A 24718-nucleotide genomic window follows, 5' to 3' on the forward strand; every position below is an offset into this window, starting at 1 on the left:
TTGTAACTTTAAGTAAGAAGTTGGAATCGTTCTTATTATTTTTGCATTTAACTTTTTCATTTTTCTTTGATAGTATTCAATCGTGCACTTTGCTTAAAAAGTTCACACACATTTATAATGCCATCTCAGAGCTGCCATCAAAGCCAAAGAACTCGGTTTTGGTCCAGTAAAATTTCTTAGGTTTGCATGTTGTGTCTCACTTGCTCAGCCACTTTATAGAAATAAAGGTGTGAGTATGGAGCCAGCCCACAGTGGACAAATAAACAGTGTGTGAAACCCTGGTGGAAACATTGGAGGAGGGACACATAGCACTGATTGTATATTCCAGTAAGAATTTTCCATCTTTATTGATCAAGATGTGGTTTAGCGGCCCAGTTGTTCCGGAGTTTTGTTTTCTGTAAATTGAGTTGTAATCCATACGGAAGTCCTTTGGCTCCTCTTCACTTGGAGCAAGCAAGGTTCTCTGTTGTCTAGGTACTGCAGGCTGTTCTGCAGAGTTCTTACAATCCCGGTGCTACCTTCTACATAATCCAGCTTCCCAGATGATTAGCTCAGCATGCTGATTGAATTAGTATGGTGATAGGATACAACCCTGACACACACCCTTCCTGATTCTAATCTACACAGTATCTGTTCCATTCAATTGGCTTGTGTGCAACCATTTGGATACAGTGAAACCATAATGTGTTATGAGTCGCACAGTTGGAATGTCTTTGCTTAGTCAATAAAGCACAGATAAACATCTTTCTGCTATTGTGTTCTTTCAACCAAGACCCAGTTAATATCAACAGTGATATACTTTATTCCAAGTTGGCTTCAACCGAGTTCTCTAAAAAAGCAAACCACTGAATGTGTGTTTCGAGAGGTTCTCTCAAGGATGTACACTTCTGTTGTAGAGGTAGGCAGTTTCCCGTCTGATGGGCAGATTCCCATTGTAATTATGAGTAGTGCTCAGTTTTACTTTCAAATAGGTCTTATTTTTAACACCAAATTATATGGCAGTGTTATGATTAATTGCTATTCTTTTTGATACCTAAATTGGACTGGTGATGGCCCATTTAAACCACTCTGTATGGTTTTAAGAGAATTTCATCTGTTCTTTCTTTTTTGGTATAACAGAATGTTGCCAGATTCTACTTTTCTTGCCTCAGATCTGGAAACCCCATTTGTTTTATTGAGGGCATGTATTGGGGAGCTAAGACTTCAAACGTGAATAGTATTTTGGGTTTTTGGTTTTGTGGGGTGTTTTGAGAGGCCATTGAAAGGTAGGTGACCAGAGGAAGGGTACCCACCACTCCCCAACTCCTCCAAAAGTGGACACAGTTTTTCAAAGATGCTGGCTCTGAGAATGGAACGTTTACTCGGGAGACTCTCTGTAGGATTGACTGAAGTTAATGTGGATGAGGTATCTAGGAGAAGTGTTGAAGCCAAATAATGGGGTTTGAATGCCAGACTAAAGGTTTTTGGCTTCATTTTCTATTCAGAGTAGTGAAATAATAAACATTGGAATTACTAGTTCTAGAGCAGGCAATCGGGTAGACTGTTATAATCCACACCATGCCTAATGAGTTCCTGAATGAAGAGGGAGAGAATGGTAGTCAACTGGATAGGACCGTGTTCAGCAGACATGCAGAGAGAAAGCTGAAAGGAGTGGGGAGCAGAGCAGAAGCATGGTAGAGGCCAGCATTGTGTCAGTGACTCCGAGCCTTCTGGGTTAAGCTACACAGACTGGAGAGGCCATTAGATTCAGGGGCGAGCACAAGAATAGGTGTGTAGGAGGAAGCCAGTGGCTTTTAAATTTGGAAAAATCTCTTGGCAATATGATGACAGAGTATAGCCATATTGAAGTTCCATCTGAGAAAACAGTATTTAGGAAATAAGATTTTTGTCACTCATGGGTATCCACAATGAAATTTCAATCTGTAGAAAAAGCTTAAAGATTTGGATGTCAGTAGCTCTCTCATGAGTTATTTCAGGCTCTTTATTTCAAAGAAAGACTTGCTTGCCTGGCTTCCAAATAGGTCAGAAATACTCAAGAAAGCAGACTTTTTTCTGGCCCTTTCTAATTAATTGTACCAGGATTTAACCTCTCATGCACAAGGTATCATATTTCAGTTTTCATCACATTAAAGGAAACACAAAAATATTTTTTAATTCATTAAGGCAGGCCTGGGCTGAGGACGGGCCTGCGGACAAGGCGCTGTTGCAGCAGATGGAAGACATCTATGCAGAGGTCCCCACTCAGCTTCCTGAGGCCAGCGCACAGGTGCAGACGCTCTACCAGGAGTGGTTGCATGGGGTCGACCCCCCAAGGGTACAAGAAGCTCTGCACACTTCCTTCCCCAGCCTTGGACTCGCCACCAGCAGCTTAGACATCAAGTGGTAGAAGAGGCGGCACAGGGGCCAGGGCCTGGGAACCTGGAGCTGCATCCCCGGGCTTAGATCTGCTCCTTCCTTTGATGACCACGGTCCTCTCACCTCCACTGCCTGCCTTACCTGAGGTCCCTCACCCATTTATTTGTGTGGTGCTATTTTCATGACCTGCAGGATGTTGGAGCTTTTTAACAGGAACAGGGGTGGTGCCTGATGTGAGTGGCCTCACCCTCAGACTGTGATAGAATCCCAAAGAAAAGAACAGAGGCAGGCTAGTGTTTCAGTTCTAAAAATAAATCCAAGCCATGTCCTTGGGAGAACTGAGACCCCCCCCATTCCCGCCCTGCCCCCAGGTTTGACCCGTGTTTCCCGGTCTTCTGAGGCAGAAACGAAGGTGGGCAGGCTGTGGCCCCTGGCTGACTTGGGACTTGTGGGGTGGCCTGGGCTGCCCAGTGGTGGTGGCTGTGCCTGCATGGCTATTCCCAGCCATCTGGTGAGACTCCAGGTTTTGCTATTTAGGTTCCCCTTATAAAGATATTTGTTTAGAACTTGGAACAAATCCCCAGCCTGCTGGGAGTCCAGGGCTTCATACTGACTCCCTCCTGCCTGCCCTATAGGCTACCTTTTACATTGACTGTCTTACATTCACCTGAACCTGATCCAGGCAGAAATACCCGTGGTGTCCTGATCCAGCAGAGATCCGGAGATGAGCAGGGAGTTCTTTCTTATCCCAGACAATCTGGTGCCGCAGTGGTTCAGGGGGCGCCGAGTCTGAGGGCCCAGCCCTGATACCAGGTGAGAAGGTTTGCCCTGACCACCTCCCTGCAGGTGTGAGCCTGCCGGAAAGGGGCGGGTAGGCAGGGAAAGGAGAACCGGCATTCCAGCCCCAAGCAGTGAGGAGCAGGCTGATGAAGGGCTGGAGATCACCGGGTTGAGTCCGCCTGTGACCTGTGGACAATCTGTAACCAGGCCTCGAGCTGATGTGTGAGCACTTGAGTCCCCCAACAGAGGCGGTGGCCATCTTTCACTCAGAATAATTAAAGCCTCAGCTGACACCCATCTTCATCCCATCTGATGTCTGTGTTGGGAACCGGGTATATTGTGTTGAATTGTACATACAGTTTTTGCTTTCAATCTACATACAATTGGGTGTTCACCCTGAATAACTGACTATGGAATAAAGCCTTGAAGAGCAATATATATATATATATATATATATATATATATATATATATATATATATATATATATATATATATATATATATATATATATATATATATATACTATTTAGAGCAACAGTTCTCAACCTGTGGGTCATGACCCTTTTGGGAGTTGAACGACCCTTTCACAGGGGTCACCCGATTCATAAGGGTAGCAAAATTACAGTTATGAAGTAGCAACAAATATAATTTGATGGTTGTGGGGCACCACAACATGAACTATATTAAACGGAAGTTTAATATATTAAATGGAAGTTTGAGAACCAATGATTTAGAACCTTTTAGAATTGAAAAAAAAATGTGTTTTAGCTCTGGCTTCCTCCCACAACTTGATATAAAATAGTGTTGTGAAATATATTTTCCTCAGTCACCCAGAAATTCATTGAGTATATGTCATGAGTCAATTTACAAGGGGGCTTATCAAAGTTCATGGGAAAATTCCACAGTCTTTGAATTACATTTCTTCAATAAACTTTTTGAAGCTATCTCATAGTAAGTAATTCAAGCAGAAATCTCTGGAGAGAAAACAAAAATATAGTCAAATGACCAAAACTGTGATGAAGCAAGAGACGACTGCTGCTGCATCTATTCCAAGTGCTCACAGCCCTATCCGAGAGGACAGGACTGCCCATGGAGTGCCCAAAGCTGCAGTCTCACAGCCCTGAGAGGACAGGACTGCCCATGGAGTGCCCAAAGCTGCAGTCTCACAGTCCTGAGAGGACGGAACTGCCCATGGAGTGCCCAAAGCTGCAGTCTCACAGCCCTGAGAGGATGGAACTGCCCATGGAGTGCCCAAAGCTGCAGTCTCACAGCCCTGAGAGGACGGAACTGCCCATGGAGTGCCCAAAGCTGCAGTCTCACAGCCCTGAGAGGACGGAACTGCCCATGGAGTGCCCAAAGCTGCAGTCTCACAGCCCTATCCGAGAGGACAGGACTGCCCATGGAGTGCCCAAAGCTCCAATCTGTACGGGAGAGGAGTGCCGCCCGTCTTTCCCCATGGAAGGCTGATCGTGCAAACCACCGCACCACCAGGGTTCCTTAACATTAGAAACACCCAATTTTAATTTGATATTTTGTATATAAATAAAGCAAAGTGGTAACGTCTAACACTGGGTGGAATGAGGAAAATGGTATTCTTCAGCATCTGGTTAGTAGTGGTTACTTACTTTTGATGTAGAAAATTCAAGTACTGTTTAGTTAAATTCAATTAGGAAAAAATTAAAACTATTTAATTCATCATCACTGACAGCGTATGGTAAATAGGATACAGTGAAAACTTAAAATATAGGTCATCTAGCCCTAGCCTTTTTATACCTGAATATGTTTCATAAGCTTCTTGGGTGGAGTCTCTTCGTGTGTAGAATGAGTGGGTCCAAGTGCTATGGGTAGCGCTCTAGCAAGTGTCCTTTCTGCCCGTTTTCCCTCGTTATTTATTCTCTGCACCTCTACTAGAAATAATCCTGCATTGGCAACTAACAAGTCTTCAGAAAATTCTGTTCCTGGCTTTTTTATTGATGAGATTTTATTGATCTTCTGCTTCTAATTTTTCCTTTTTTAGAAATGAAAATTTTAAATTTCTCCACTTTGATACTATATAACGGACAAACTTGTCATTGTACTAAAATCTGGTAATTAAATATTATATGATTCTCTACCTTGAAGAATTTATACTCTAGTCTTTTTATTCTGTTTTTATATCAAGAAAAGAAGGCAGAGTTGTATTAAGTGTAATACACATAGAGACAGCTCGTGGAAGCATACATGCTCTGTGGCTGTTCTAACTATGTCTGCAGGCCTGTTTGTTTTTTCTTTCCGCTAGCTCTAGCTTCATGGCTGACCAAGTTCTTCACGCTTGCTTCCTTCCCATGCAGGTGAAGGCAAAGTGTTCCCAGGACTTTGGTTTGAATGTACTTCCACTCCGGGAGGGACTTCCTTCGAGTTCTAGCCTCAACACCATTTTCATTTCAGATTTCTTTACTAGTTGCCTAAATTAAGGGCATTTAGGATTTTATCCACCAAACAGGCAACCTTACCTGCTTGCCAAAACCTTTCTTTGGTAAACCATGTGTATTGAAAAGAGTTGCTAGTCGAGGGAGCACTCCCAAAAAACTGGAATTGTGCTGGGCAGAGTGGGGCTTTCATAGTATACATTTGCCCACTAGGCGAGCATTGAGCAACTCACTCTGAGGTCGTGCACCCAGTGGCGTCACCTGGGAAGGTTCTCTCTGGTCACAGTGATTTTTTGTAAAAGCAGTTTTGCTCAAACCTTGTTTTTTGTGATGGCCAATTTAATTTAAGAGAATAGCATGTGGCTGTGGAATTTTGCTTCCTGCTGGAGAAAAATACCATAGAAACTGTTGTGGTGTTAAGCACAGCTTACAAGGACAGCCCTAGGGGGGAAACTCAAGTGTCCCAGTGGTTTTCTCACTTCATGAAAGGTGAAATGTCGATTGATGACAAAGCTCATTCTGGATACCTGCTAACTTTCTGAACAGAGGAAAATGTCGACTCACAGTGCATTTGGAGTTCATTCCACCAGGTCAGACTGTTAATCAAGCTTTCGTTTAGAAGTTCTGAAAAGATAACGTAACAGTGTGTAACAAAAAAGGCCTGATTTTTAGGTAGACGGGGGACTGGTTTTGCTACCAAGACCATGCATCTGCTCATACAGCCATCTCAGCCAAAAACAGCATGTCTCTTTTGCCTCACATACCGGACTCACCTGACCTAGCAGCGTGCGACTTCTTTTTGTTTCCACAAATGAAGCGATACTTGAAAGGACAGCGATTTGACAACATAGAAGAGGTGGGAAAAAAACAAACGAGAGGTGCTGTCAGCCATCCAAACAGATGATTTTGAAACATGTTTCCAAGAATGGAGTTGCAGGTTGGACAGATGTGTTAAGTTTAATGGAGAGTACTTTGAAGGTGTTAAGTTGGTTTTGTTAAAGAAAAAAATTAAATAGCATTGGAAAATACTCCATTTGGGAGGATACTCTCTTGTATATCTTGGCAGGCAAGGTATTCCACCAATTCAGGCAACAAGTCATTCATATTCATCTCTGGAATTCTTTGAAAATTGTGCCTTATGAATACTTGAAAAATCAATCCCTGCCGTCTCCCAAAATTACCTGATGGATACTAATGAGCTTTGCTATAGCAACTAGCTAGCATATTATCAATCTGAAGAGTAACATCTAATAACATGAACAAATTAAATTATATAACAATACTAGATGAAGGAAAACATGTAATCTGCTAATTTCAGTCTAAGAATAGTAAAAATAGTTATGTGAATCTTTTCTTTAAAAACAGTGATGATATTCTACCTTAGCATGTATGTTTTTAAGATGCAGATTAATTTAAAAGAGGTTGTTTTTTAAACTTTCCAGTTTTACATCAACTTCCCAAATAGACTTCACAGGAGAATTCAGAAAGTCTATGGATGCAATTTTCCCATGTTTCATACCAGAGGTGCTGTTGAGTAAACAGGACTGCTGGTCACAACGTCAGCAGTTCAAACTTGTGTCTTCTGATAGCGGAACCCAACGCGGTGAAGGCAACTTTCTGTCTTTCAAGTAGGATATAATCTCAGCTCTTCACAGAGCTTGACAAGCATTTATTTCTAATTAGTCCAACACATTAATTGTCCTTCAGCAAATATCTCTTTTTAAATAAACCCAATCTGCTTAAAGTCAGGTCATTTTCAACTATTATTTATGTTGAATCTTCATCTAACTATAATTATTATATGTTGAATCTTATATGAAGATTCAACATATAATAATTTATGTTGAATCTTCATCCATTTTCCTTGTTATATTTCTGAAGACCACAAGACTTGCTAAAAGTATTTTTTGTAATCTCTACTGAAGACTTGTTGGTACCTCATATATTTAAAGAGCTTTTACTAAAAGATAAAATTAATACTTTGTATTCTTATAAATCATATACTTCACTTTAAAGCCTATAGTTTTTCTAGGTATAAGATTCTGTTAAATCACAACATCTCTTTAAACCATTTGGATTTTGTGTTTGTGTGTGTGTGTGTGTGTGTATATATATATATATATATATATATATATATATGTATACACACACACTTTGAGTACTGTAGAGAGAATGCTGTATATGCCAGGGAAGTACTGGATTAGAGAATGATGGCGGCGTGGTGCGTCCGTCTTTCAGATCACCGCCCAGCTCCTAACCGCAGCGCCACCAAAGCCCCTTGGTCTTTTCACCAGTGAGGTACAAAGTCTAGGACACATAACCCTGCATTTGTTAGAGAGACTTGCTCAAATACAATTTGGATTTATTCTAATTGATAATTTAATTGACTTAGTATCTTTTTTTTTTCGTTTTTATTAATGTAGCTGTTTTAGGGTTAGGAATTTTCCTTTAGTGATTGTTTTAAATATTTCACATTGATTTTGGTATATCGTGTTCATTTACCATTTTAAGATATCATGAGAGAGCAGAGAGTCGCAGGTCCAGGAGACACCATGTGGGCCTCAGGTGGCGGAGAACGTGAAGGGGCCCGGGATTCAGCCAGCGACGGGGCTGGCGGCCAAGGTACCCGCCACCCTGAGAGCCAGCGTGATCACAGTGGAGCCGAGGGTAACAATGACCAAGGTGGCCGTGAAGGCCTCAGAGGCCAAGGCAGCCTGGCTGTTGCCTGCGGGCATGCAGGCCAGGATGAGGCCCGTGGGAGCCAGCAAGAGGAGCCCAGGGGCCCTGAGGTGCCCCAAGATGCAAGTAGCCCCAGGTGTATCCATCCGGATGACACTGGTAGCGCTGGCAGTGGCCGTCAAGTGCACCCGGTTGCCCTCGGAGGCCAAGTGGCACCTGGCAATCCCGAGCGCCCTAGTGGTAAAGAGGCCGTGGCGTGGGCACAGCCGGCCCTCCCGCTCCTGGGGCAGTGCAGCCCCAGTCTGCCCCAGAGCCGGTCGGAGATCCGGTGCCTGCACCTGGAGGTCCTGCCAAACCGAAATCTTGAATTCACAATCGCTGTTCCATTCCGGTCTGCTCTGGAGGCAGAGGATGCTCTACATATCCTCACCGTCACTTCGCCAAGATGCCAAGAGGAGATTGATATGCAGTTGACGCTTCAGGGCAGCATCCTGACTGTCAGATGGAGTGAGGAAGACATTTTTGTGTTGCGAATTTCCACCAACTGTTTCCTGGAACAACTTAGCCTGGTGAAACGCCATCTTGACAACCTGGCACCTCCAGGTCTGAGAAACCCCGAAGGGCAGATGGGGGCTGATGCCTAAGCTTCCTCCCCATTGTACCCAGTGTTTCCTTCCCAGAGCACTGCTTGCTTGAATCATTTGTCACTCTCAGCCTGCTTGCCTGAGTTAGACCTTGAGCACTGAGGACCACGCCTCTGGTTTTCTTGTTTGGGGGGAAGAGGGCGCTTCAACGGTTGTCACTGCAGAAAATCAAACTGAGCCGCAACATTTTGTCCTGACATGTGAAGGGAGGTTCTGGGACTCAGTTTTCCAATTGCTACAATAGAATTGAGGACCATTTAGATGTAAAGTTCATTTCTTCTCAGCATTCACCACTGCAAACATTTTGGAATTGATTTTCCTTTGCATAGTTTCTTGTATGTCTTACTGTACGCATCTATGCATAACGTGTTATGTTGGCAGGAGCTTAAAATTAAAATGTCCGTGCGCACAAAAAAAAGATATCATGAAATTTCTGTTTATATTTCTCCCTTTCTAAGAGTTGCTTAATTGAAATTGTTTTGGTTCTTTTTTTTTAATTTTCAAGTAGATGGGTCATTTTGCTTGTCTCTTTTTCCTTTAATTTTGGGCGTTGGTGTTTTTTTTTTGTAAGCACTAACTGTTATGATATTACTGATAATATTTTTACCTAGTGTATGATTGTTTTATTTTTAAATGTTGCATGTATTCTTATCGGTATAATTTCTAATATCAGGATATATCATTTTAAGTAAATCCTACACAGCTAGACTTTATTTCATTAAGATCTTTTGAATCTTATTTTTGTTTGATTTTGACCGTTTTTGTTTGAGTGATGTTTCAAAAGTCACCTAGCCATGTATTTCTGTTTCTCCTTCATCTTTTACAGTTTCTGCTTTGTCATTTATTTGCGGCTAATTTTATTTGCTGTGTTCATAAGTGTAATCGTCATTATGAAGTGTGGGTTTTAGCATTCTAAAGTGCCCAACTTTGGACCAGTAACAGTTTTTCCCCCTGAATTCATTTTTGTCTGATACCAGAATTTCAGCCTCTGCTTTTTAATCGTTCCTGCTTATTTGGTGTATCTTTGTCCATTTCTGTTTTCAGCCTGAGTCGCTGAGTTCTTTGTGTGTCTTGTTATAAGAATGGCGTGAGAGGCCCGTCTGACTTCTCCTGCGTCGTAAGGGGGTGGAAGGACAATCACACTACATACTCAGCACGAGGTGTTCCTGTGATGGCCAGGTCGGCTATGCCGTATAGTTCCAGCCATCTTTACCAATTCTGACCCAACCGCTCCTTCCAAGGCACTTTGTTTCTCTGCTCTGTACAGTTATTCACCCTTTTTAGACCCCTGAATTCAGGTTTGAGGTTCCTCAGTACAGTTTTGAAGATTTTATTACAATTACATTTTACTTTCTGGTTAGTTGGGGGGAGAATTTTTAAAAATTAAATGTTATTATTAGCCTATTTTTCTTCTAACATTCAGTTTATGTAGATTTGGTCATATTTTATTTTTTTGGACAAGAATGTATCGTGTGTCACTATGATGAAGTGACTTTTTTTTCATGTTTTATGCTGGAAGATGTGGTTTATATTGTTTTTCTTTGGGCTTAGTAAGGTACGAAGTTTTCTCTCCCCCATCTTAGTTGCCTTATTATCACATATGGAAGAATTACCATCCTGTTAATTTTCCCCAGCAGCAGCCTTCTTCGGGTTTCTACCCTAAGAGCCACTCACTTGCAACCACTCCTTTTCAAGATCTTCTTCATGACAACAACCAAACTCCCCGCCAGCAGGGCGATTCTGACTGAGGAGGCTGTATGACTAAGGGGCTATGAGTTACTAGTCCAAGACCACTGACCCGTGTTTCCATGCTTTGTAGGAGTTATCCTCTGTCCGTGCATAGCCCTCAGTCTATGTAAAGTGCCTACGGGAATCCAGTTCTGTCTGGAGTTATCTATGAAACCACTGAAAACATTTTTAGATAAAGTATGTCACACAGGAGGATCCCTGGTGGCACTGTGGGCTAAGCATTGGGCTGCAAATGGAAGTTTGACCGTTCAAATTCACCGGCCACTCCACAGGAGAAAGATGAGACTGTCTGCTTCCAGGAGAAAGTGTGGCTTTCGCTTCCTGGAAAGCATTCCAATCTTGTAAAGAAACCCACAGGGACAGTTCTGCAGTATCCCATGTGGTCGTTAAGTGTCAGAAATGACCCAGTAGCAGTGAGATGTGTCACATAATGAATGTATATTTTACATATATAGCTATATAGGTACATTTAAACATTTATAATTTGAAAATGAGTCCTTTTTATAATTGTTTATATGTGTTTGTTTTACATGTGTTTTTTACAACTGTATAGTTGTATAATAATCACCTTTTTTCTAAACAACATTAGTAACTTAAATCATGCAAATGTTAGTTTGTTTTTCTTGCATGTTAAAGTAACTTGATAGCTATCAAAACAGAAATTTCACATTTGTTCCATCAAAAACCAAGGCTTTGCAATTCTTTACTGGAACCACCAGACTTACTGTTTTCCTGTGCACTGACTGGTGGGTTTGAACTGTGGGCCTTGCCCTTGGCAGCCCAGAATATAACCCAGCTATAGCCACAGGCCTCCTTGGAATTCATATCAAGCTTAAATTACAGCTTTCTACCTTTAGTTTACTTTTCTTTACATTCCCCTTTTCCGTCCTTCATATAGAGGGCAGTCTTACCACATTTCTATCACTCATTTTAGTAGAAAGTATTTGACTTTCCTTTCTCTGACAGGTTCCCTCCTTAGCCAGGTTCTGCTGTATTTTAAGAGAAGCTTTCAGAAAGTACACAAAATGTATGATCGTGTAATCATTGACAGCAGTTTTATTTCTTTTTTATTTTCTGTTTTTAATTGCTTTATATACTCGTGGATAAGCCGAGTTTTTCAGCACATTTTTAATGCAGTTTTGTGATAAAATTAGGTGCGTTGGCTGATTTTCAGGTCGGTTTGTACTCTAGCATATAAGGTGCGTAAAATATGTACAGACAAATTAGTCTCACTTTTGTGGAAGACAGTTGAATATTCTGTCTTCTATGGAGTCCTACTATAATTAGTTGTGTTTTAGAGATTAGTTTTGAACTCTTTCTTGATTGAATCATTAGTAGCTTTAAGTAGTTTTGTTGATACTTTGTTTTCAGTAAAGGAAGTCATGCTGAAATCAAGTATGAAAAACTTTTTTGACGTAATACGGATTTTGAAATAATTATTTTGGGTTCGTGTTCTTTGTGGACTCTGGTGGTAGGATCAAATCCATTTCTTCAATTCACACAGTTATCTAGACAGTAAGTAGGATAGCAGCTTCCCAAGAAACAAAAGAGGCTGCAAATGTTTGTGGGTAATATATGACTCAATTCTAGCTTCCTGGATGTGTAGTAGTTAAATCACTCAATGGTTAACCAAAAGGTCATCCGTGTGAAGCCAGCAGCTCTGAGGAGAGAGATGCGGCAGTCTGCTTCCAGAAAGGCGGGTAGCCTTGGAAAGCTATGGAGGCAGTTCTCTTCTGCCCTGTGGGTGCAATGCAAGCTGGAATCAAACTAAAGCAATGAGTTTTAATGAAAAGCCTTACTGTAAAATCCCTACACTTCCTAAAATGTAAGATGTTATTTAATAACAAGTTTCTTACAGTAAAAGCTAAACAGAGATTCATGTCGTAATAGTAATGAGTCAAAGCTAAAAGTATTTTGTTTTATTCTTTTTTAGGAATTGAAACCTGATGTCGTAACTAAGTCTGCTCTTAGTGATGATATGAACTTTGAGAAAGTCTGCAAAAAGGTATATCTACAATAGGTTATATGTGTTATAAAATATTGTAACTGTCACTTGAGTTCTAGAATTGCTGTGTACTTTTTGCTAATTTGCTTTGCTGTAATAGATCGTCAAGGTCCATATAGGTTTGTTGAACTTAATATGACAGTTTGTATTAGATAAAAATTAGTCCATTAGTCCTACTAATTAGAACAAGGAATCTTAACATAGAATATATATTTTGTGATTTCCTTTAAATATGTTCAGATTTGTGCCATTAGTAAATGGGGTGTACCTGTGTAAACCATGACAGATTGTGAACGCGTTCTTGATGCAGACACTACATAGTCTTTCTTCCTTTCTAACAGAGCGAATCATCAATCTACTCGTATCAGTAGTCGTTCATGGTTGTAATTTTAATTGTCCTCACAGAGATGTAAGAGATTACTGCACATTATTAGATTGAATATCTGTTTCAGAGAAAAGTCAAACATCATCAAAGTGGTTTAAGCTGGATGATGTCTATTTAATGTCTTTTCTGGTCCTAAAATGTACTGATTCTGCATTTTTGTAAATGTTTATTAATTTCATTGCAATTTGTTAATACTGCTGTTGGCTGCCATTGAGTAGATTGACTCATGGTGACACTATACAACAGAGTGTAACGTGTACAGCACTGTCATGGTTGTGATCACCGTCGCTATCATGTTCAAGTCTGTTATGCTATTATGCCACTCTGTCTCACTGAGAATCTCTGACCCCTTCTTGTCACACTGCCACCAAACATGTCTTCCAGAGATTGATTGCCTTAGACAAACTCTATTGTGATCCATTCGATTTCATTGACTACATCAGAAGCAGCAGGGCAGCAAGCCTTCCCTTCTGGCCTTCATTTGGAAAGTCAAGTAGGCCTTGTTCAGCACTCACGACCCTGAGTACGTAAATACGATTGGCATAGATTTCAGCCTCAAAGGAGCAGACAAGCTACCACAGAATAAAAGTCACAGGTGGTGGTGTTAATTGATATTAGACATTTTAAAATTTGAAGTATCTAAGCATATGGTGGCAGAGTGGGTATGCTTTGGGCTTTTAACTGCAAAGTCAGCAGTTTGAAATCACCAAATGTTCCGTGGGGAAAAGATGAGGCTTTCTATTCCAATTGAGAATTACAGTCTCAGAAACCCATAAGGGGCAGTTCTACCTTGTCCTATAGGGACACTATGAGTCAGAATTGACTTGACAGCAGAGAGTCTGGATTTATTTTTTAAGCAAATGATGGCATAATAGGTTACATGTTAGACTGCTACTGGCAAGCTCAGCAGTTCCACCCCAACCCCTTGGCTGTTCTGAGAGGGAAAGCTGCAGCTTCATCTGTTCCTGTATTTACAGTCTCTGAAACCCAAGGGGGCATTTCTACTGTGTCCTATAGGGTCACTATAGTTGGGAATTAACTTCAGGACAATGGTTTTAGAAAGGGCTTTGTTTGTTTGTTTATGGCAGTGGTTCTCAACCTTCCTAATGCCATGACCCTTTAATACAGTTCCTCATATTGTGGTGACCCCTTGACCATAAAATTATTTTCGTTGTTCTTCATAACTAATTTTGTTACTGTCATGAATCAGTTGACTCCTGTGAAAGGGTTGTTCAACCCCCAAAGGGGTCACGAGCCACAGGTTGAGAACTGCTGGGTAGGGGAAAGGCAAGTTGCTAGTTGTCATCTCTGTGATGGTGGAGAAAGTAACTCCAAAGTCATACAAATGATCTCATGATAGTCTCTATTTTATACTAACACAAATTTGTAAGAGAGTCTTATTTCAAAGGATTCATTCATACGAAGAGGAAAACATTTCTGTCCCAGTACATTTTTTAATTTGTGTTCTAGTCCTATCTGTGTTAGTCCAGATAAACTAAAGAACAAATCCAGGGAGACTCATGTGTATAAGAAAGAGGTTTACATACAAGAGCAGTTGAATATTGAAAAACATCCCAACCCAGTCCAGATCAAGTCCATAAGTCCAGTATTAGCCCATATGTCAGATACCAATCTATAAGTCCTTTACACACTCATGAAGCACGTGCAATGACACTGAAAGCAGGAAGATTGGGGCCAATGGGTGGGAAGTCTTATGGATCCTGTCACGTTGTTAGCACCTCAGGGCTGGCAGGGATCTCCACATGCCTTCTCCAGCTCAGGGAACTTGCGTAGTTCCATGTGGCTTGTTAGCTGCTCTGTGTCTCCCACAGTGTGGGCTGAGAAGAGAGTATGTCTCCAGCCTCCAAGGAGGAAATACAGGAGATTTTAGAATCTGCAGGAGAAGGCCATGCCCACCCAGAGTTCTCATTGGCTATTTCTTGATTGCCAGGACTAGACTCCACCCCTACACTTTTAATCCCCAAATTGATAACAGATAATGTAATTACCACAATATCGCAGATAAATATTGACTTGTTGGCTGCATTTTGAATAATTGTAGATTTTTACCAGAATTTTTCTAAACTTTGTATTGCTAAATTATATAATGTTTAATATTTGGCAAGAGTGAGATGGAATCTATTTTTAGTTGCATAGAATCGTTACATTTCCATTTAAACAGTAAAACAGCAAAATTTACTAATTAACTTGAACTTAAAAATAACCAAATTACAATATGCTGGGCTTGGTTTTGTTTTGTTTGTTCTTTATTCCAACCAGATCAGTTTTCATTTGGAAAGTGTAATATTGAGTAATCTAAATAATAAAAGTGTAATGTGTAAATGAGATATCTAGAACATCCTCGTCCGTCCACAGTGCTATCTGCGTTAACTGGCAAGTTGCAGTGGTGCCCAAAGCAGGGCTCCTCGTGCTTCCCCATCAGCAGGGTCGCAAACAGTGCACAGATTTCAGTGTAAGACAGGCCAGAAAGAATCCACAGGAAGGAGGTCTCCTTCTGAAAAATTAGCCACTGTAAACCATACGAGAAGCATCATTGTCTCCTTAAAGGAGAGGCCATCTTGATGACTTGAATGAAAGAGAGCTTTCAGAACTTTTATATACTGCAGGGCACGGACCACGGCAAGACAAAGCTGTAAAAATCCATTAGTAATCAGGACATGGAATGTACAAGGTACATTTAGGAATTCATTACAGGTACATAGAATTCAGATCATTTTCAAGGGAGTGTGTTGTTCTTTAATATTTTTTCCTGTTTTAATATTACAATCCATTGAGGGAATCAGAAGAGGTTATGATTGATTTAATAGAAGTTTTAACTGAAGATTACACCATCTTCTAAGAGAAGACCTTTTATCACTCAGAGAAAATAGAGCAGTGATAAAATAAGCAAACAAAATAGTAGTTGCAAAAAAACGGTTAATATATTTAGCTAATCCAGAGGTGTTAGTTTGAATAATTAAAATTTTGACTAATATTTTCACTGAGATAACTGGTTTTAATAGTTATGTGCGTTTGCCTTACACAAAGTAGTATAGTTACATGTGCCTGTTTGCACCCACGTACAATGGACGTCAAAAGTTCATAGAAAAATTCCATTATCTTTCAGTTCCATTGTTCCACAAACTTTTTTAAAGCCCTCTTGAATATTGTTTGCTGAAAACATCACAGGAAATCATTCATATGTGATTAACTTTCTATTTTCTTCTACTTCTGTAGCAGAAACATCTAGTAGGCAAGATATCAGAAAGTGTAATTCCTTTCCCCTCTTACTGGGAATTCTCTGTATAGTCAACATTTAATTTTAAAATATTAATTAAGCTGTGTATGATAATATAATTGAAACAATTTTATCAGTTACCCTCCTAAGATTGTCACAGTTCTTCTCAATTTTAATAAATACATAGCATGTGAATTTATATCTGTAGATTAAAATCTAGAATTATAATTAAATCTTGTTTATGTTGAAAATATTGCTGTCAACAGTACCATGTAGCGTTGACCTCTTCTGACTTCAAAGTCAGTTTCTAGGCAACGTCAAAGAAGTTAACTATTGCACTAGAGCAATATTTTTCATTTTAGACTATTGTTTACACAGTTGCAGATACATTCCCAAAATTCTATGTAAAATTGAATACCAAATGCTTTTGTATTCTCATTAAATACCCTTATTTCAAACTGAAAATTTTCCATTAAAAGATTAAGTGCTTTCCCATTTTTACTTAACGTATTTAAAATGGAAGTAACTGGAAGTGTGTGAAAAACCACAGTTCCTGAGAATTTTCCACAGTAAATATTGTGTCATCTCTAAAGAAGGAAAGCTGTGGTTTTCTCAGATCTCTTGCTATTGTGAAGTCTTTTTTCATGTAAAAGTAACTTTTTCATAGAGACTGCTAATAAGTCTTTTTGCTTCAAAATGTTTATTGCCATTTAAGCTGTGTAACTAAATTTTAATTTCTTCTACAAGCTTACACAATATTTTTCTCTTCCTATAAAGTTTATCACATTCTGCCTTAACATTGTTTGTGTGTTCGTTTCACCCTCTTAAAATTTGAGTTTACTCTCTCAAATTTATAGTAAAACTTGTGTCTCCTAAGATACAATCTTTATGTCTTCATGGGTTAGCCAGGCCTCAACATGATAAAACTAAAAAAAACAAAACCTCACTGCTATCTGGTTGATGCCTACTCATGGTGACCCTGTAGGACAGGGTAGAATTGGCCGTGTTAGTTTTAGGAGGGTAGCTGTTTACAAGAGTAGAAAGCCCATCTTGCTCCTTTGGAGCGACTGCTGGTATCAAACTGCCAACCTTTTGGATTGCAGCCCGGTGCATAACCACTGTGCTACCTGGGCCCTTTAACATAATAAGAGCCCACTAATTATAAAGAGTAAAGGAAGAAACTGGTCAGTAGAGAATGACTGCTCCACTCATTCTTGTGATTCCTGTAAGTAGCCCAATACCTAAAGCGTAATACTGCATTTTTTTTACAGTTGTACTGTGAAAAGTTTCTAGGTTTAGGATACAAGATGAGAAAAGATTATCTTTAAATAGTTTATAAGGAAAACATTCAAGAATACTAGTAAATTCAGAAGCCTGGTTTTGTTCTTAACTAGTTAAGTAATCTTGAAATCAAATCTGAACTGTTCATTTAATTGTAAGATAAAGTCTGCCCTATATTCCCTTTAGTTCTTGTTAAATTTGAATTGAAAATGTTAAGTAAATGCTTTTTAAATTGCTTTCTTAAGAATAAAAATTAAGAATGACATAATGTTTATACTTAGAAGTAAAACAACGTACTTAATTGCTTCTTTTAAATCGTCAAATCTGCTTATTTTTAACTAATACTACCTGGTTCTGATTCTTTTAATCTTCATTATAGCATTGTTTGCTCATTTTTTAAGAAATAGAAAATTAAGTTCTTAATCTTTATAAAAATTTAATGAACATGTATGTCAATAATAGTTTTTCCATTTACACAGTTTTTCCTATTAGAATATTTATCTTCCTCCAAAAGTGTAAACTACTTAGATTTTTAAATCAATACAGAATATCAAGTACAAATAAGAATGCTTTAAAACCATCTAGCTACAAAATGTAAGAACATGTGATGAACCAGATGTATTCAAAGAATATAGGAGAGGGTACCCCCCCAAAAAAAAAAACAGGAAAAATCCCTGGGGGGCAGAGTTTCATAGTACGCATTTGTCCCTGCTATGCAAACATTAAGCAACTCACTCTGTGATAGTGCACCCAGTGGCATCACCTGGGAAGGTTCTCTCTGGTCAAAGCAGTTTCGCTGGAAACTCGTTTTTTGTAATGGCTGATTTAAAAGAATCATGTGTAGCTGTAAAATTTTGTTTCCTGTTCAGGAAAAATGCCACAGAAGCTTGTGGTGTTGAACTTAGTTTACAAAGACAGCTTTATGGAAAAAAATATCGTGTGCGAGTCATTTTCTCATTTCTAAAAAGGGTGCAATGTTGATTGATAACAAATGTCCTTCCAGATATCCGTCAACTTCCCAAACAGGTGAAAATCTCAACTTGTAGTGTCTTTGGAATTTGTTCCAGCAGGTCAGACCTTCTATTTACAGATTCTGAGAAGATAATATAACAGCATGCAACAATAACAGCCTGATTCGTGGCAGAAGGGGACAAATTTTGCCACCCTGACAATACAGCTGCTCATGCAGCCCTCTCAGTGCACCAGTTTGGGGATGGCATGCCTCTCTTACCCTACACACCTTATTCACCTGACCTTGCTCTGTGTGACTTCTTTTTGTTTTTGTGATTGAATGAAAAGGGACATGAAAAGACAGCAATTTGACATCACAAGCGAGGTTCTGTCAGCCATACGAACAGATGAGTTTGAAAAATGTTTCCAAGAAAGGAATTGCAGATTTGACAAATGTATTTGTAATGGGGGAGTACCTTGAAGGTAATAAGGTTGTTTTGTTTAAAAAAAAACAAAAAACTTAGACACATATCTTTGAAGGAAAAACAATTGGGTTTTGGTGGCTGGGTAGAGGGAGTACCCCCTCCTATAACTTCTGTACAGTGTATTCTAGCATTTATTAATGACTTGATTTGACAGTTTTCAATTTGATCAAGTCTTAATTCTCATTATCTGTGCAGTGTTAAAGTAATAGTATTATTAGTACTAAGTCATAGCATGTGCCTTTACTCTGTAGGAAAACAATCTATGGTAGTAGCTTTTATCAGTTAGAAACTCACCCTATGTTTGCAAAGACTTCTGTTCACAGAGGTAGGCCATTTGAAGTCTAACTCGTGTTGCCATATCTCTAGCTCCGTACTCAAAGCTCATCACTTATCTCCTCTGACTTTTTTGTTCTTTTCATTTTTGTAATAAGGAACTTTCCTGTTTTAAAAAGTTGTTTAGTCCTGCTTCAGTCTTTGTTGCATCAGCTATAAAATGACAATGCTTAGATATTTTTTGCCAAAAAGTTTAAATGTTTTATGTACTAACTCATACTCAGCAACATTTTATATTTCTCTGTTGTATTGTTTTTTTATAATTAAGTATTCTTAATTATATTTTATGTGGCAAAAACTGTTCTCTAAGATATTTGACTATGGTGTTGGGTAGTAGCTATGTTTGTTAAAATTTCCACTTTACAAAATTATGAGAAGCAGGAATTATATATTGATATATGTTCTGAAATATTGTCATAGTACAGAGAAGTATACCAAATACTTAAAAAATAGAATTTTTGTTAGATTCCCAATTAAATGAATAAGAATGTGAGAAGGTCTCTCTAATCTGTTTTTCTTAAAAAAGAATTCTATTCCTACTTGTGGAATAGTGATGATGGAAGTTACTATTAAAGACATGAAAATCGCCACATAATTTAAATTAGGTTTTCTACTGCAAAGCATTTTAAAGATTGCCCAAATGGTGTTTTCTGGTTTGGAGCGATACAAGGTTAAGTAAAAAAATATTCCCCACAACTTACCGGTCATTTTTCATCCTGTGGTTGTTTCCATGTGGCGGTGGTGCTGGAAGCTGCATCACCAGTGTTTCAAATGCCAGCAGGGTCACTCAAGGTGAACACGTTTCAGCAGAGCTTCCAGACTAAGAACAGACCGCAAGGAGGAATAAGCTGTCTGGGTCTGCAGGATTCGCTACTGACACCTTGTGGATAGCCGCAGCACACTCTCGGGTACAGTACTGGAACCCGGAGCTCGGCAGCCACGCCAGTCTGAGAAAGAGCGGCCTCCTCTTAGTAGTCAACCAGAATCATATGGGTGGGGTAAAGTTATCAGGATGTTCATTTGCTGATGGTTCCATACTCAAAGTGAGAGGGAAAAAAAACAGTGACAAACATCTATTTCTAATTGGAATGTATGAATATGAATCTAGGAAAATTGGAAGCTTTACAAATGAAATGGAACCAAAAGATCCATATTGTAGGCATTAGTGAGATGACATGTACTGATATTGGTCCTTTTGAATCAGCCATTCATTTGGTTGACTATGCCAGGAATGACAAATTGAAGAGGACTGATGTCACATTCATTATCACAAAGAACATGTCTAGATCTCTCTTGACATAGAGTGCTATCTGTGTTAGTATATCAATGCACCTACTAGAAAGTCCATTTAATTCAACTGTTACTAACAGGGATGTTCCTTTGAGGACTACGTTATGCCTGACCCATGTCGTGGTATTTTCAATTGCCTTATGCACATGAATGTTGGACCTTGAATAAGGAAGACTGGAGAAGAATTTTTAAAATATCATAGACTGTTAAAGGACATCTCAATCTGTCTTAAGAGAATGCTATAATGTGCCAGGCTGTTCCTTAGAGGCCAGGATGGCCAGACTTCATCTTATATCTTTTAGACATGTTGTCAGAAAGACCCAGTCCCTAGAGAAGGACATCGTGCTTTGTAAAGTGGAAGCACAGTAAAAAAGGGGAAGACCCTCATGAGATTGAATGGCACCTTGGCTGCATCAATGGTTTCAAGCACAGGAACAATGTGAGGATGGTGGAGGACCAGGCAACATCGCATTCGTTGAGCATAGCTTCGCTATGTGTCGGAACCCACTTGATTGCCCTTAGCAGCTACATTATTCACCTTCATACACCAACTACTAAAGCTAGTGGTGAAGAAATTGAAGAATTTTACCAACTTCAATCTGAAATTAAACATGAAACCAAGGTGCACTAATTGGGATGCAAAGGTTGAAAACAAGGAGGAAGGAACAGTAGCTTGAAAATATGGCATTGGTGATAGAAACAAAGCGTGACGGAGATAGGCTTTGAAAAAATGCAAAAGCGGCACAGGGAAAGGCTACTGCATGCAAGCATTCCTGGGGTAAGGACCAGGTAGTATGGTAGGGGATAGACCAAATCTGGGGACACATGGTAGCCAACTAAAAAGGAGAGGAGAAAGGGAAAAAAATAAAAAGAAATGGGTGGCAGGGGCACAGGGCACTAACCCACCCAAGGGGAGGGTATTGTTTACATCTCCACAGGGAAAGGAACCACACTTCAACCAGTGCTCCAAGACATGAGTGGAACATGCCAACATGAAGTAGGGAACCAGTGGAGAGGTCTGAGGGACTGGCCCCAATCCCAACTACGTGGACAGCTGCCCCTCCCCCCAGAAGAATTTATTTCAAAGGACAGCACTAAAGCTGCAGCTAGGGGAGAGGGACATGTCTGATCAGAGCACATGAGAGAAAATGAAGGGGGAAGAAGAGAGGGGAGCACATCCTGGCCCACCAAGCCTTGAGGACAATATTCCTGCTCAGAGCACCCAATCCACAAAGAATACCACATGGCCGGCCCCACTATGAGATAGGACATCCCTCACTGACTCATAGCCCTCCAGGGAACAACACTGGCGACATTGTGGGAATTGCTCCCACGCTGATCCCAGCAAACCGACAAACAGTAAGGGTGTGCAACAGAACAGCAAGGGGAACAGAGCAACGAAATCCCCAGGGAATACCCAAAATAGACTTTGAGGCCAGGTCTTAGCACTCCATTAGACTCGACCAGAAAACACTCCTAAAGGCCGACAAACAGTCCTTGAACTTCCTACAGGCTTTTCTTTTTTGTTGTAGTGTTATGTTGTTTGTTTGTTTGTTTTTTTCATTTTATTGGTTGTTTTGTTTTCTTTTGTTACTTGATTTGGCTCTGTCTTGTTTCTGTGCATGTTATTATCTCCGCAGGTCTGTCTACATAAGACAGGCTGGGTGAAGATCTGGAGGAGAAACAGCGGGTCCGACCATTCCGGGGGCCAAGGGAGAAAGGGGTTGATGCTGTGGCAATGAGTTTGTGTTGTTGATGAGTGTGTGAATTTTTTCTTCCTTATTTACTTGGGTTTTTTGTTTGTTTTCAGTTCTTGCTCCTCAAGATTCTGTTTGCACAGAATACTGCATGACTTAGTTCTATAAAGGCCCAGGTAGTAAACATGTAGCTTTGCCATCGAAGTCTCTATTCTCTTATGCCATTGTGGACAGACTGTAAATGAACAAGCTGGGAAACTGAACTCTTGCTATGAAATCCAAGTAGCTGGCCACAACTGTCTCAAGGGCCACAGTTTGCTGACTCAGTCAGAAAAATTTAAGTTTAGAATTGGTTGTGAAGGGTAGGTGTGGGGTTCTAAATAGTAGTCCTCTATTGTCTCTACTTCTAACTTTAGTTGAATTTCATAGATTTAGATCTTGTTCCTTCAGTCATTCATATGTACCCCCACACATGACTCTGATAAGGAGCCCTGGTGGCACAGTGGGTTAGGCATTGGACTGCCAACCACAAGGCTGGTATACTCTGCAGGAGAAAATGAGACAGTGTATTGCCATAAAGACTGAAATTCCAAAGCCCTGTGATATAGTTCTGCCCTGTCCTGTAGGATCTCCAAGAGTCAGGATCAGTTCAGTGTTCATGGATGGTGTGGTAGCCCCTTCATCCTAATATACATTTCATTATTAATAAATTGATCATAATCAAATAGATGAAGTGGACATTTCATATTGTAACTATGAGCCATGTTCTGAGTGATCATTACCCTTTTGCTGTATATGCGTATTTCTGATGTGAAACACCTAACTTTTAATCGGTTATTAAATTTTCTTAAGACACTGAAACCTACTCTCACGGGATCTCCTGTCACCATCATCCTGGGGATTCCTTTTGCCTGGCTTTCCTTTTAGTGTAGACTATCTTTTTCATTTGTTGTATCCTTTCTCAACTTAGTGGGCAAACTTCTTGGACAAAACATGTAGAGGAGATGTAAACTTTTCTAAATCTTTAATATCGGAAAGTTAATCCCCCCCCCCTCAGATGCTAGTTTAGAGATCATTTCCCTCAAATTTTAGAAACATTCAAATTACTCTATTGCCTTCTAGCCTCTAGAATTACTGTTATGAAATCTAGAGCCATTGTGACTCTCTTATTTTCATTTATAGTTTTGAGCCCATTCAGCCTAAAAATCTTAACATTTCTATATTTCCTATAAAACCTAAGCTAGTATGTTTCCCATGATTCAGTAGCTCAGCGTGTTACTCGGTGGCCTAGAGGGCTAACAGTATCAATAGTATTATTAGAATATCAGTAATCTACATTGGTGGCAAAGTCACGGGCATTACTGACATCTAGATTCATAATTGGATCAAATACAGTTTCAGGAAGGGGTTGTGGGGGTGGGGATGTAAGCCCCCCTTCCTCCAAGTTCGTGCTGCCGTGCTGTCAGGTAACCATTCAAACGCACTGTTCCGTCGCAGAAAGCAGAGGCTGTCTACTCTGGGAACGGTTTAGCAACTTTGAAAATCCTGTGGAGGGCTGCTCTGGGTTGGTGTCTGCTGTGTGGCAGTGGGTTTGGTTTTTTGATTTTTATCATTAGAACCGAACTACATTATGAAACTCAGAGCAAAAAAGAAGGAAATCAAAATGAGTGGCATTTTCTACTCCCAATTTTTTTTAAATTGCTTATAGGAAATAAAAACATTAAAAAAAAATTTTTAAGCAGAAGGCTACTCAATTGTATTACTTTATACTTCATTCTCAGTTAACTTGCTGAGACTTATAATTAATTGTCTAATTGGCTTAATTTATAAATACATTAATAATCGCGTTGTTCCACAAACCTTTTGATGTACCCTGGGGACTGGTTGCTTCATGGGTGTAAGTAGGAGAACACAAAGTCTCAGTCAAATGTCATCAAATAAAGGCATCTCTATTTTTAGTTAGGGACTAAAATGTAGCCATTCTATTAGACGTTCAATGATACATTAAATAATTTTTAGGTCTGCACAAAATAGAACTTAAATCTTACGGTAGTCACAAATTACTTTTATCACCCTGACGAACACAAATGTTACCCAATTCTTTCATATTGACTTATTTTCCGTAACTAAATACTCTACACTCTTTGAAAGCAAAAGCTATATATATTTTTTTAATTTCATACATGATGCTTAACACGATTTTAGAAACATTAAGTTCCAAAGAATATTCTTGATAACTTTCATCATGCAAAGTGATATTATTTTTGTTGATGTGATTTTTATTATGGATTAGAGTGAAAATACTGACAAATTTCTTTTCCCATTGGTGGCATAGTGAGTTATTTGTTGAGGTGTTAACTGCAAAGTCAGAACCAACAGCCAGTCATTGGGCGAAAGATAAGCATTCTGCTCTTGCCACGATGTACTCCCTGGGAA

General features: G+C 39.6%; 1 protein-coding gene across 3 annotated transcripts in view; it reads left to right on the top strand.

Moving 5' to 3' along the window:
- Positions 1-24718, top strand: part of SRFBP1 (serum response factor binding protein 1) — a 63228-nt gene that overhangs the window by 27865 nt on the left and 10645 nt on the right. For all 3 annotated transcript variants that reach the window (XM_075541433.1, XM_075541432.1, XM_075541435.1), the window contains exon 4: positions 12551-12622. In XM_075541433.1, the coding sequence (XP_075397548.1) occupies positions 12551-12622 (72 nt within the window). The remainder of the gene's footprint in view (positions 1-12550; positions 12623-24718) is intronic.

Source organism: Tenrec ecaudatus, chromosome 2 (assembly GCF_050624435.1).
Source record: "Tenrec ecaudatus isolate mTenEca1 chromosome 2, mTenEca1.hap1, whole genome shotgun sequence".
In the NCBI taxonomy this organism is placed as follows: Eukaryota; Metazoa; Chordata; class Mammalia; order Afrosoricida; family Tenrecidae; genus Tenrec; species Tenrec ecaudatus.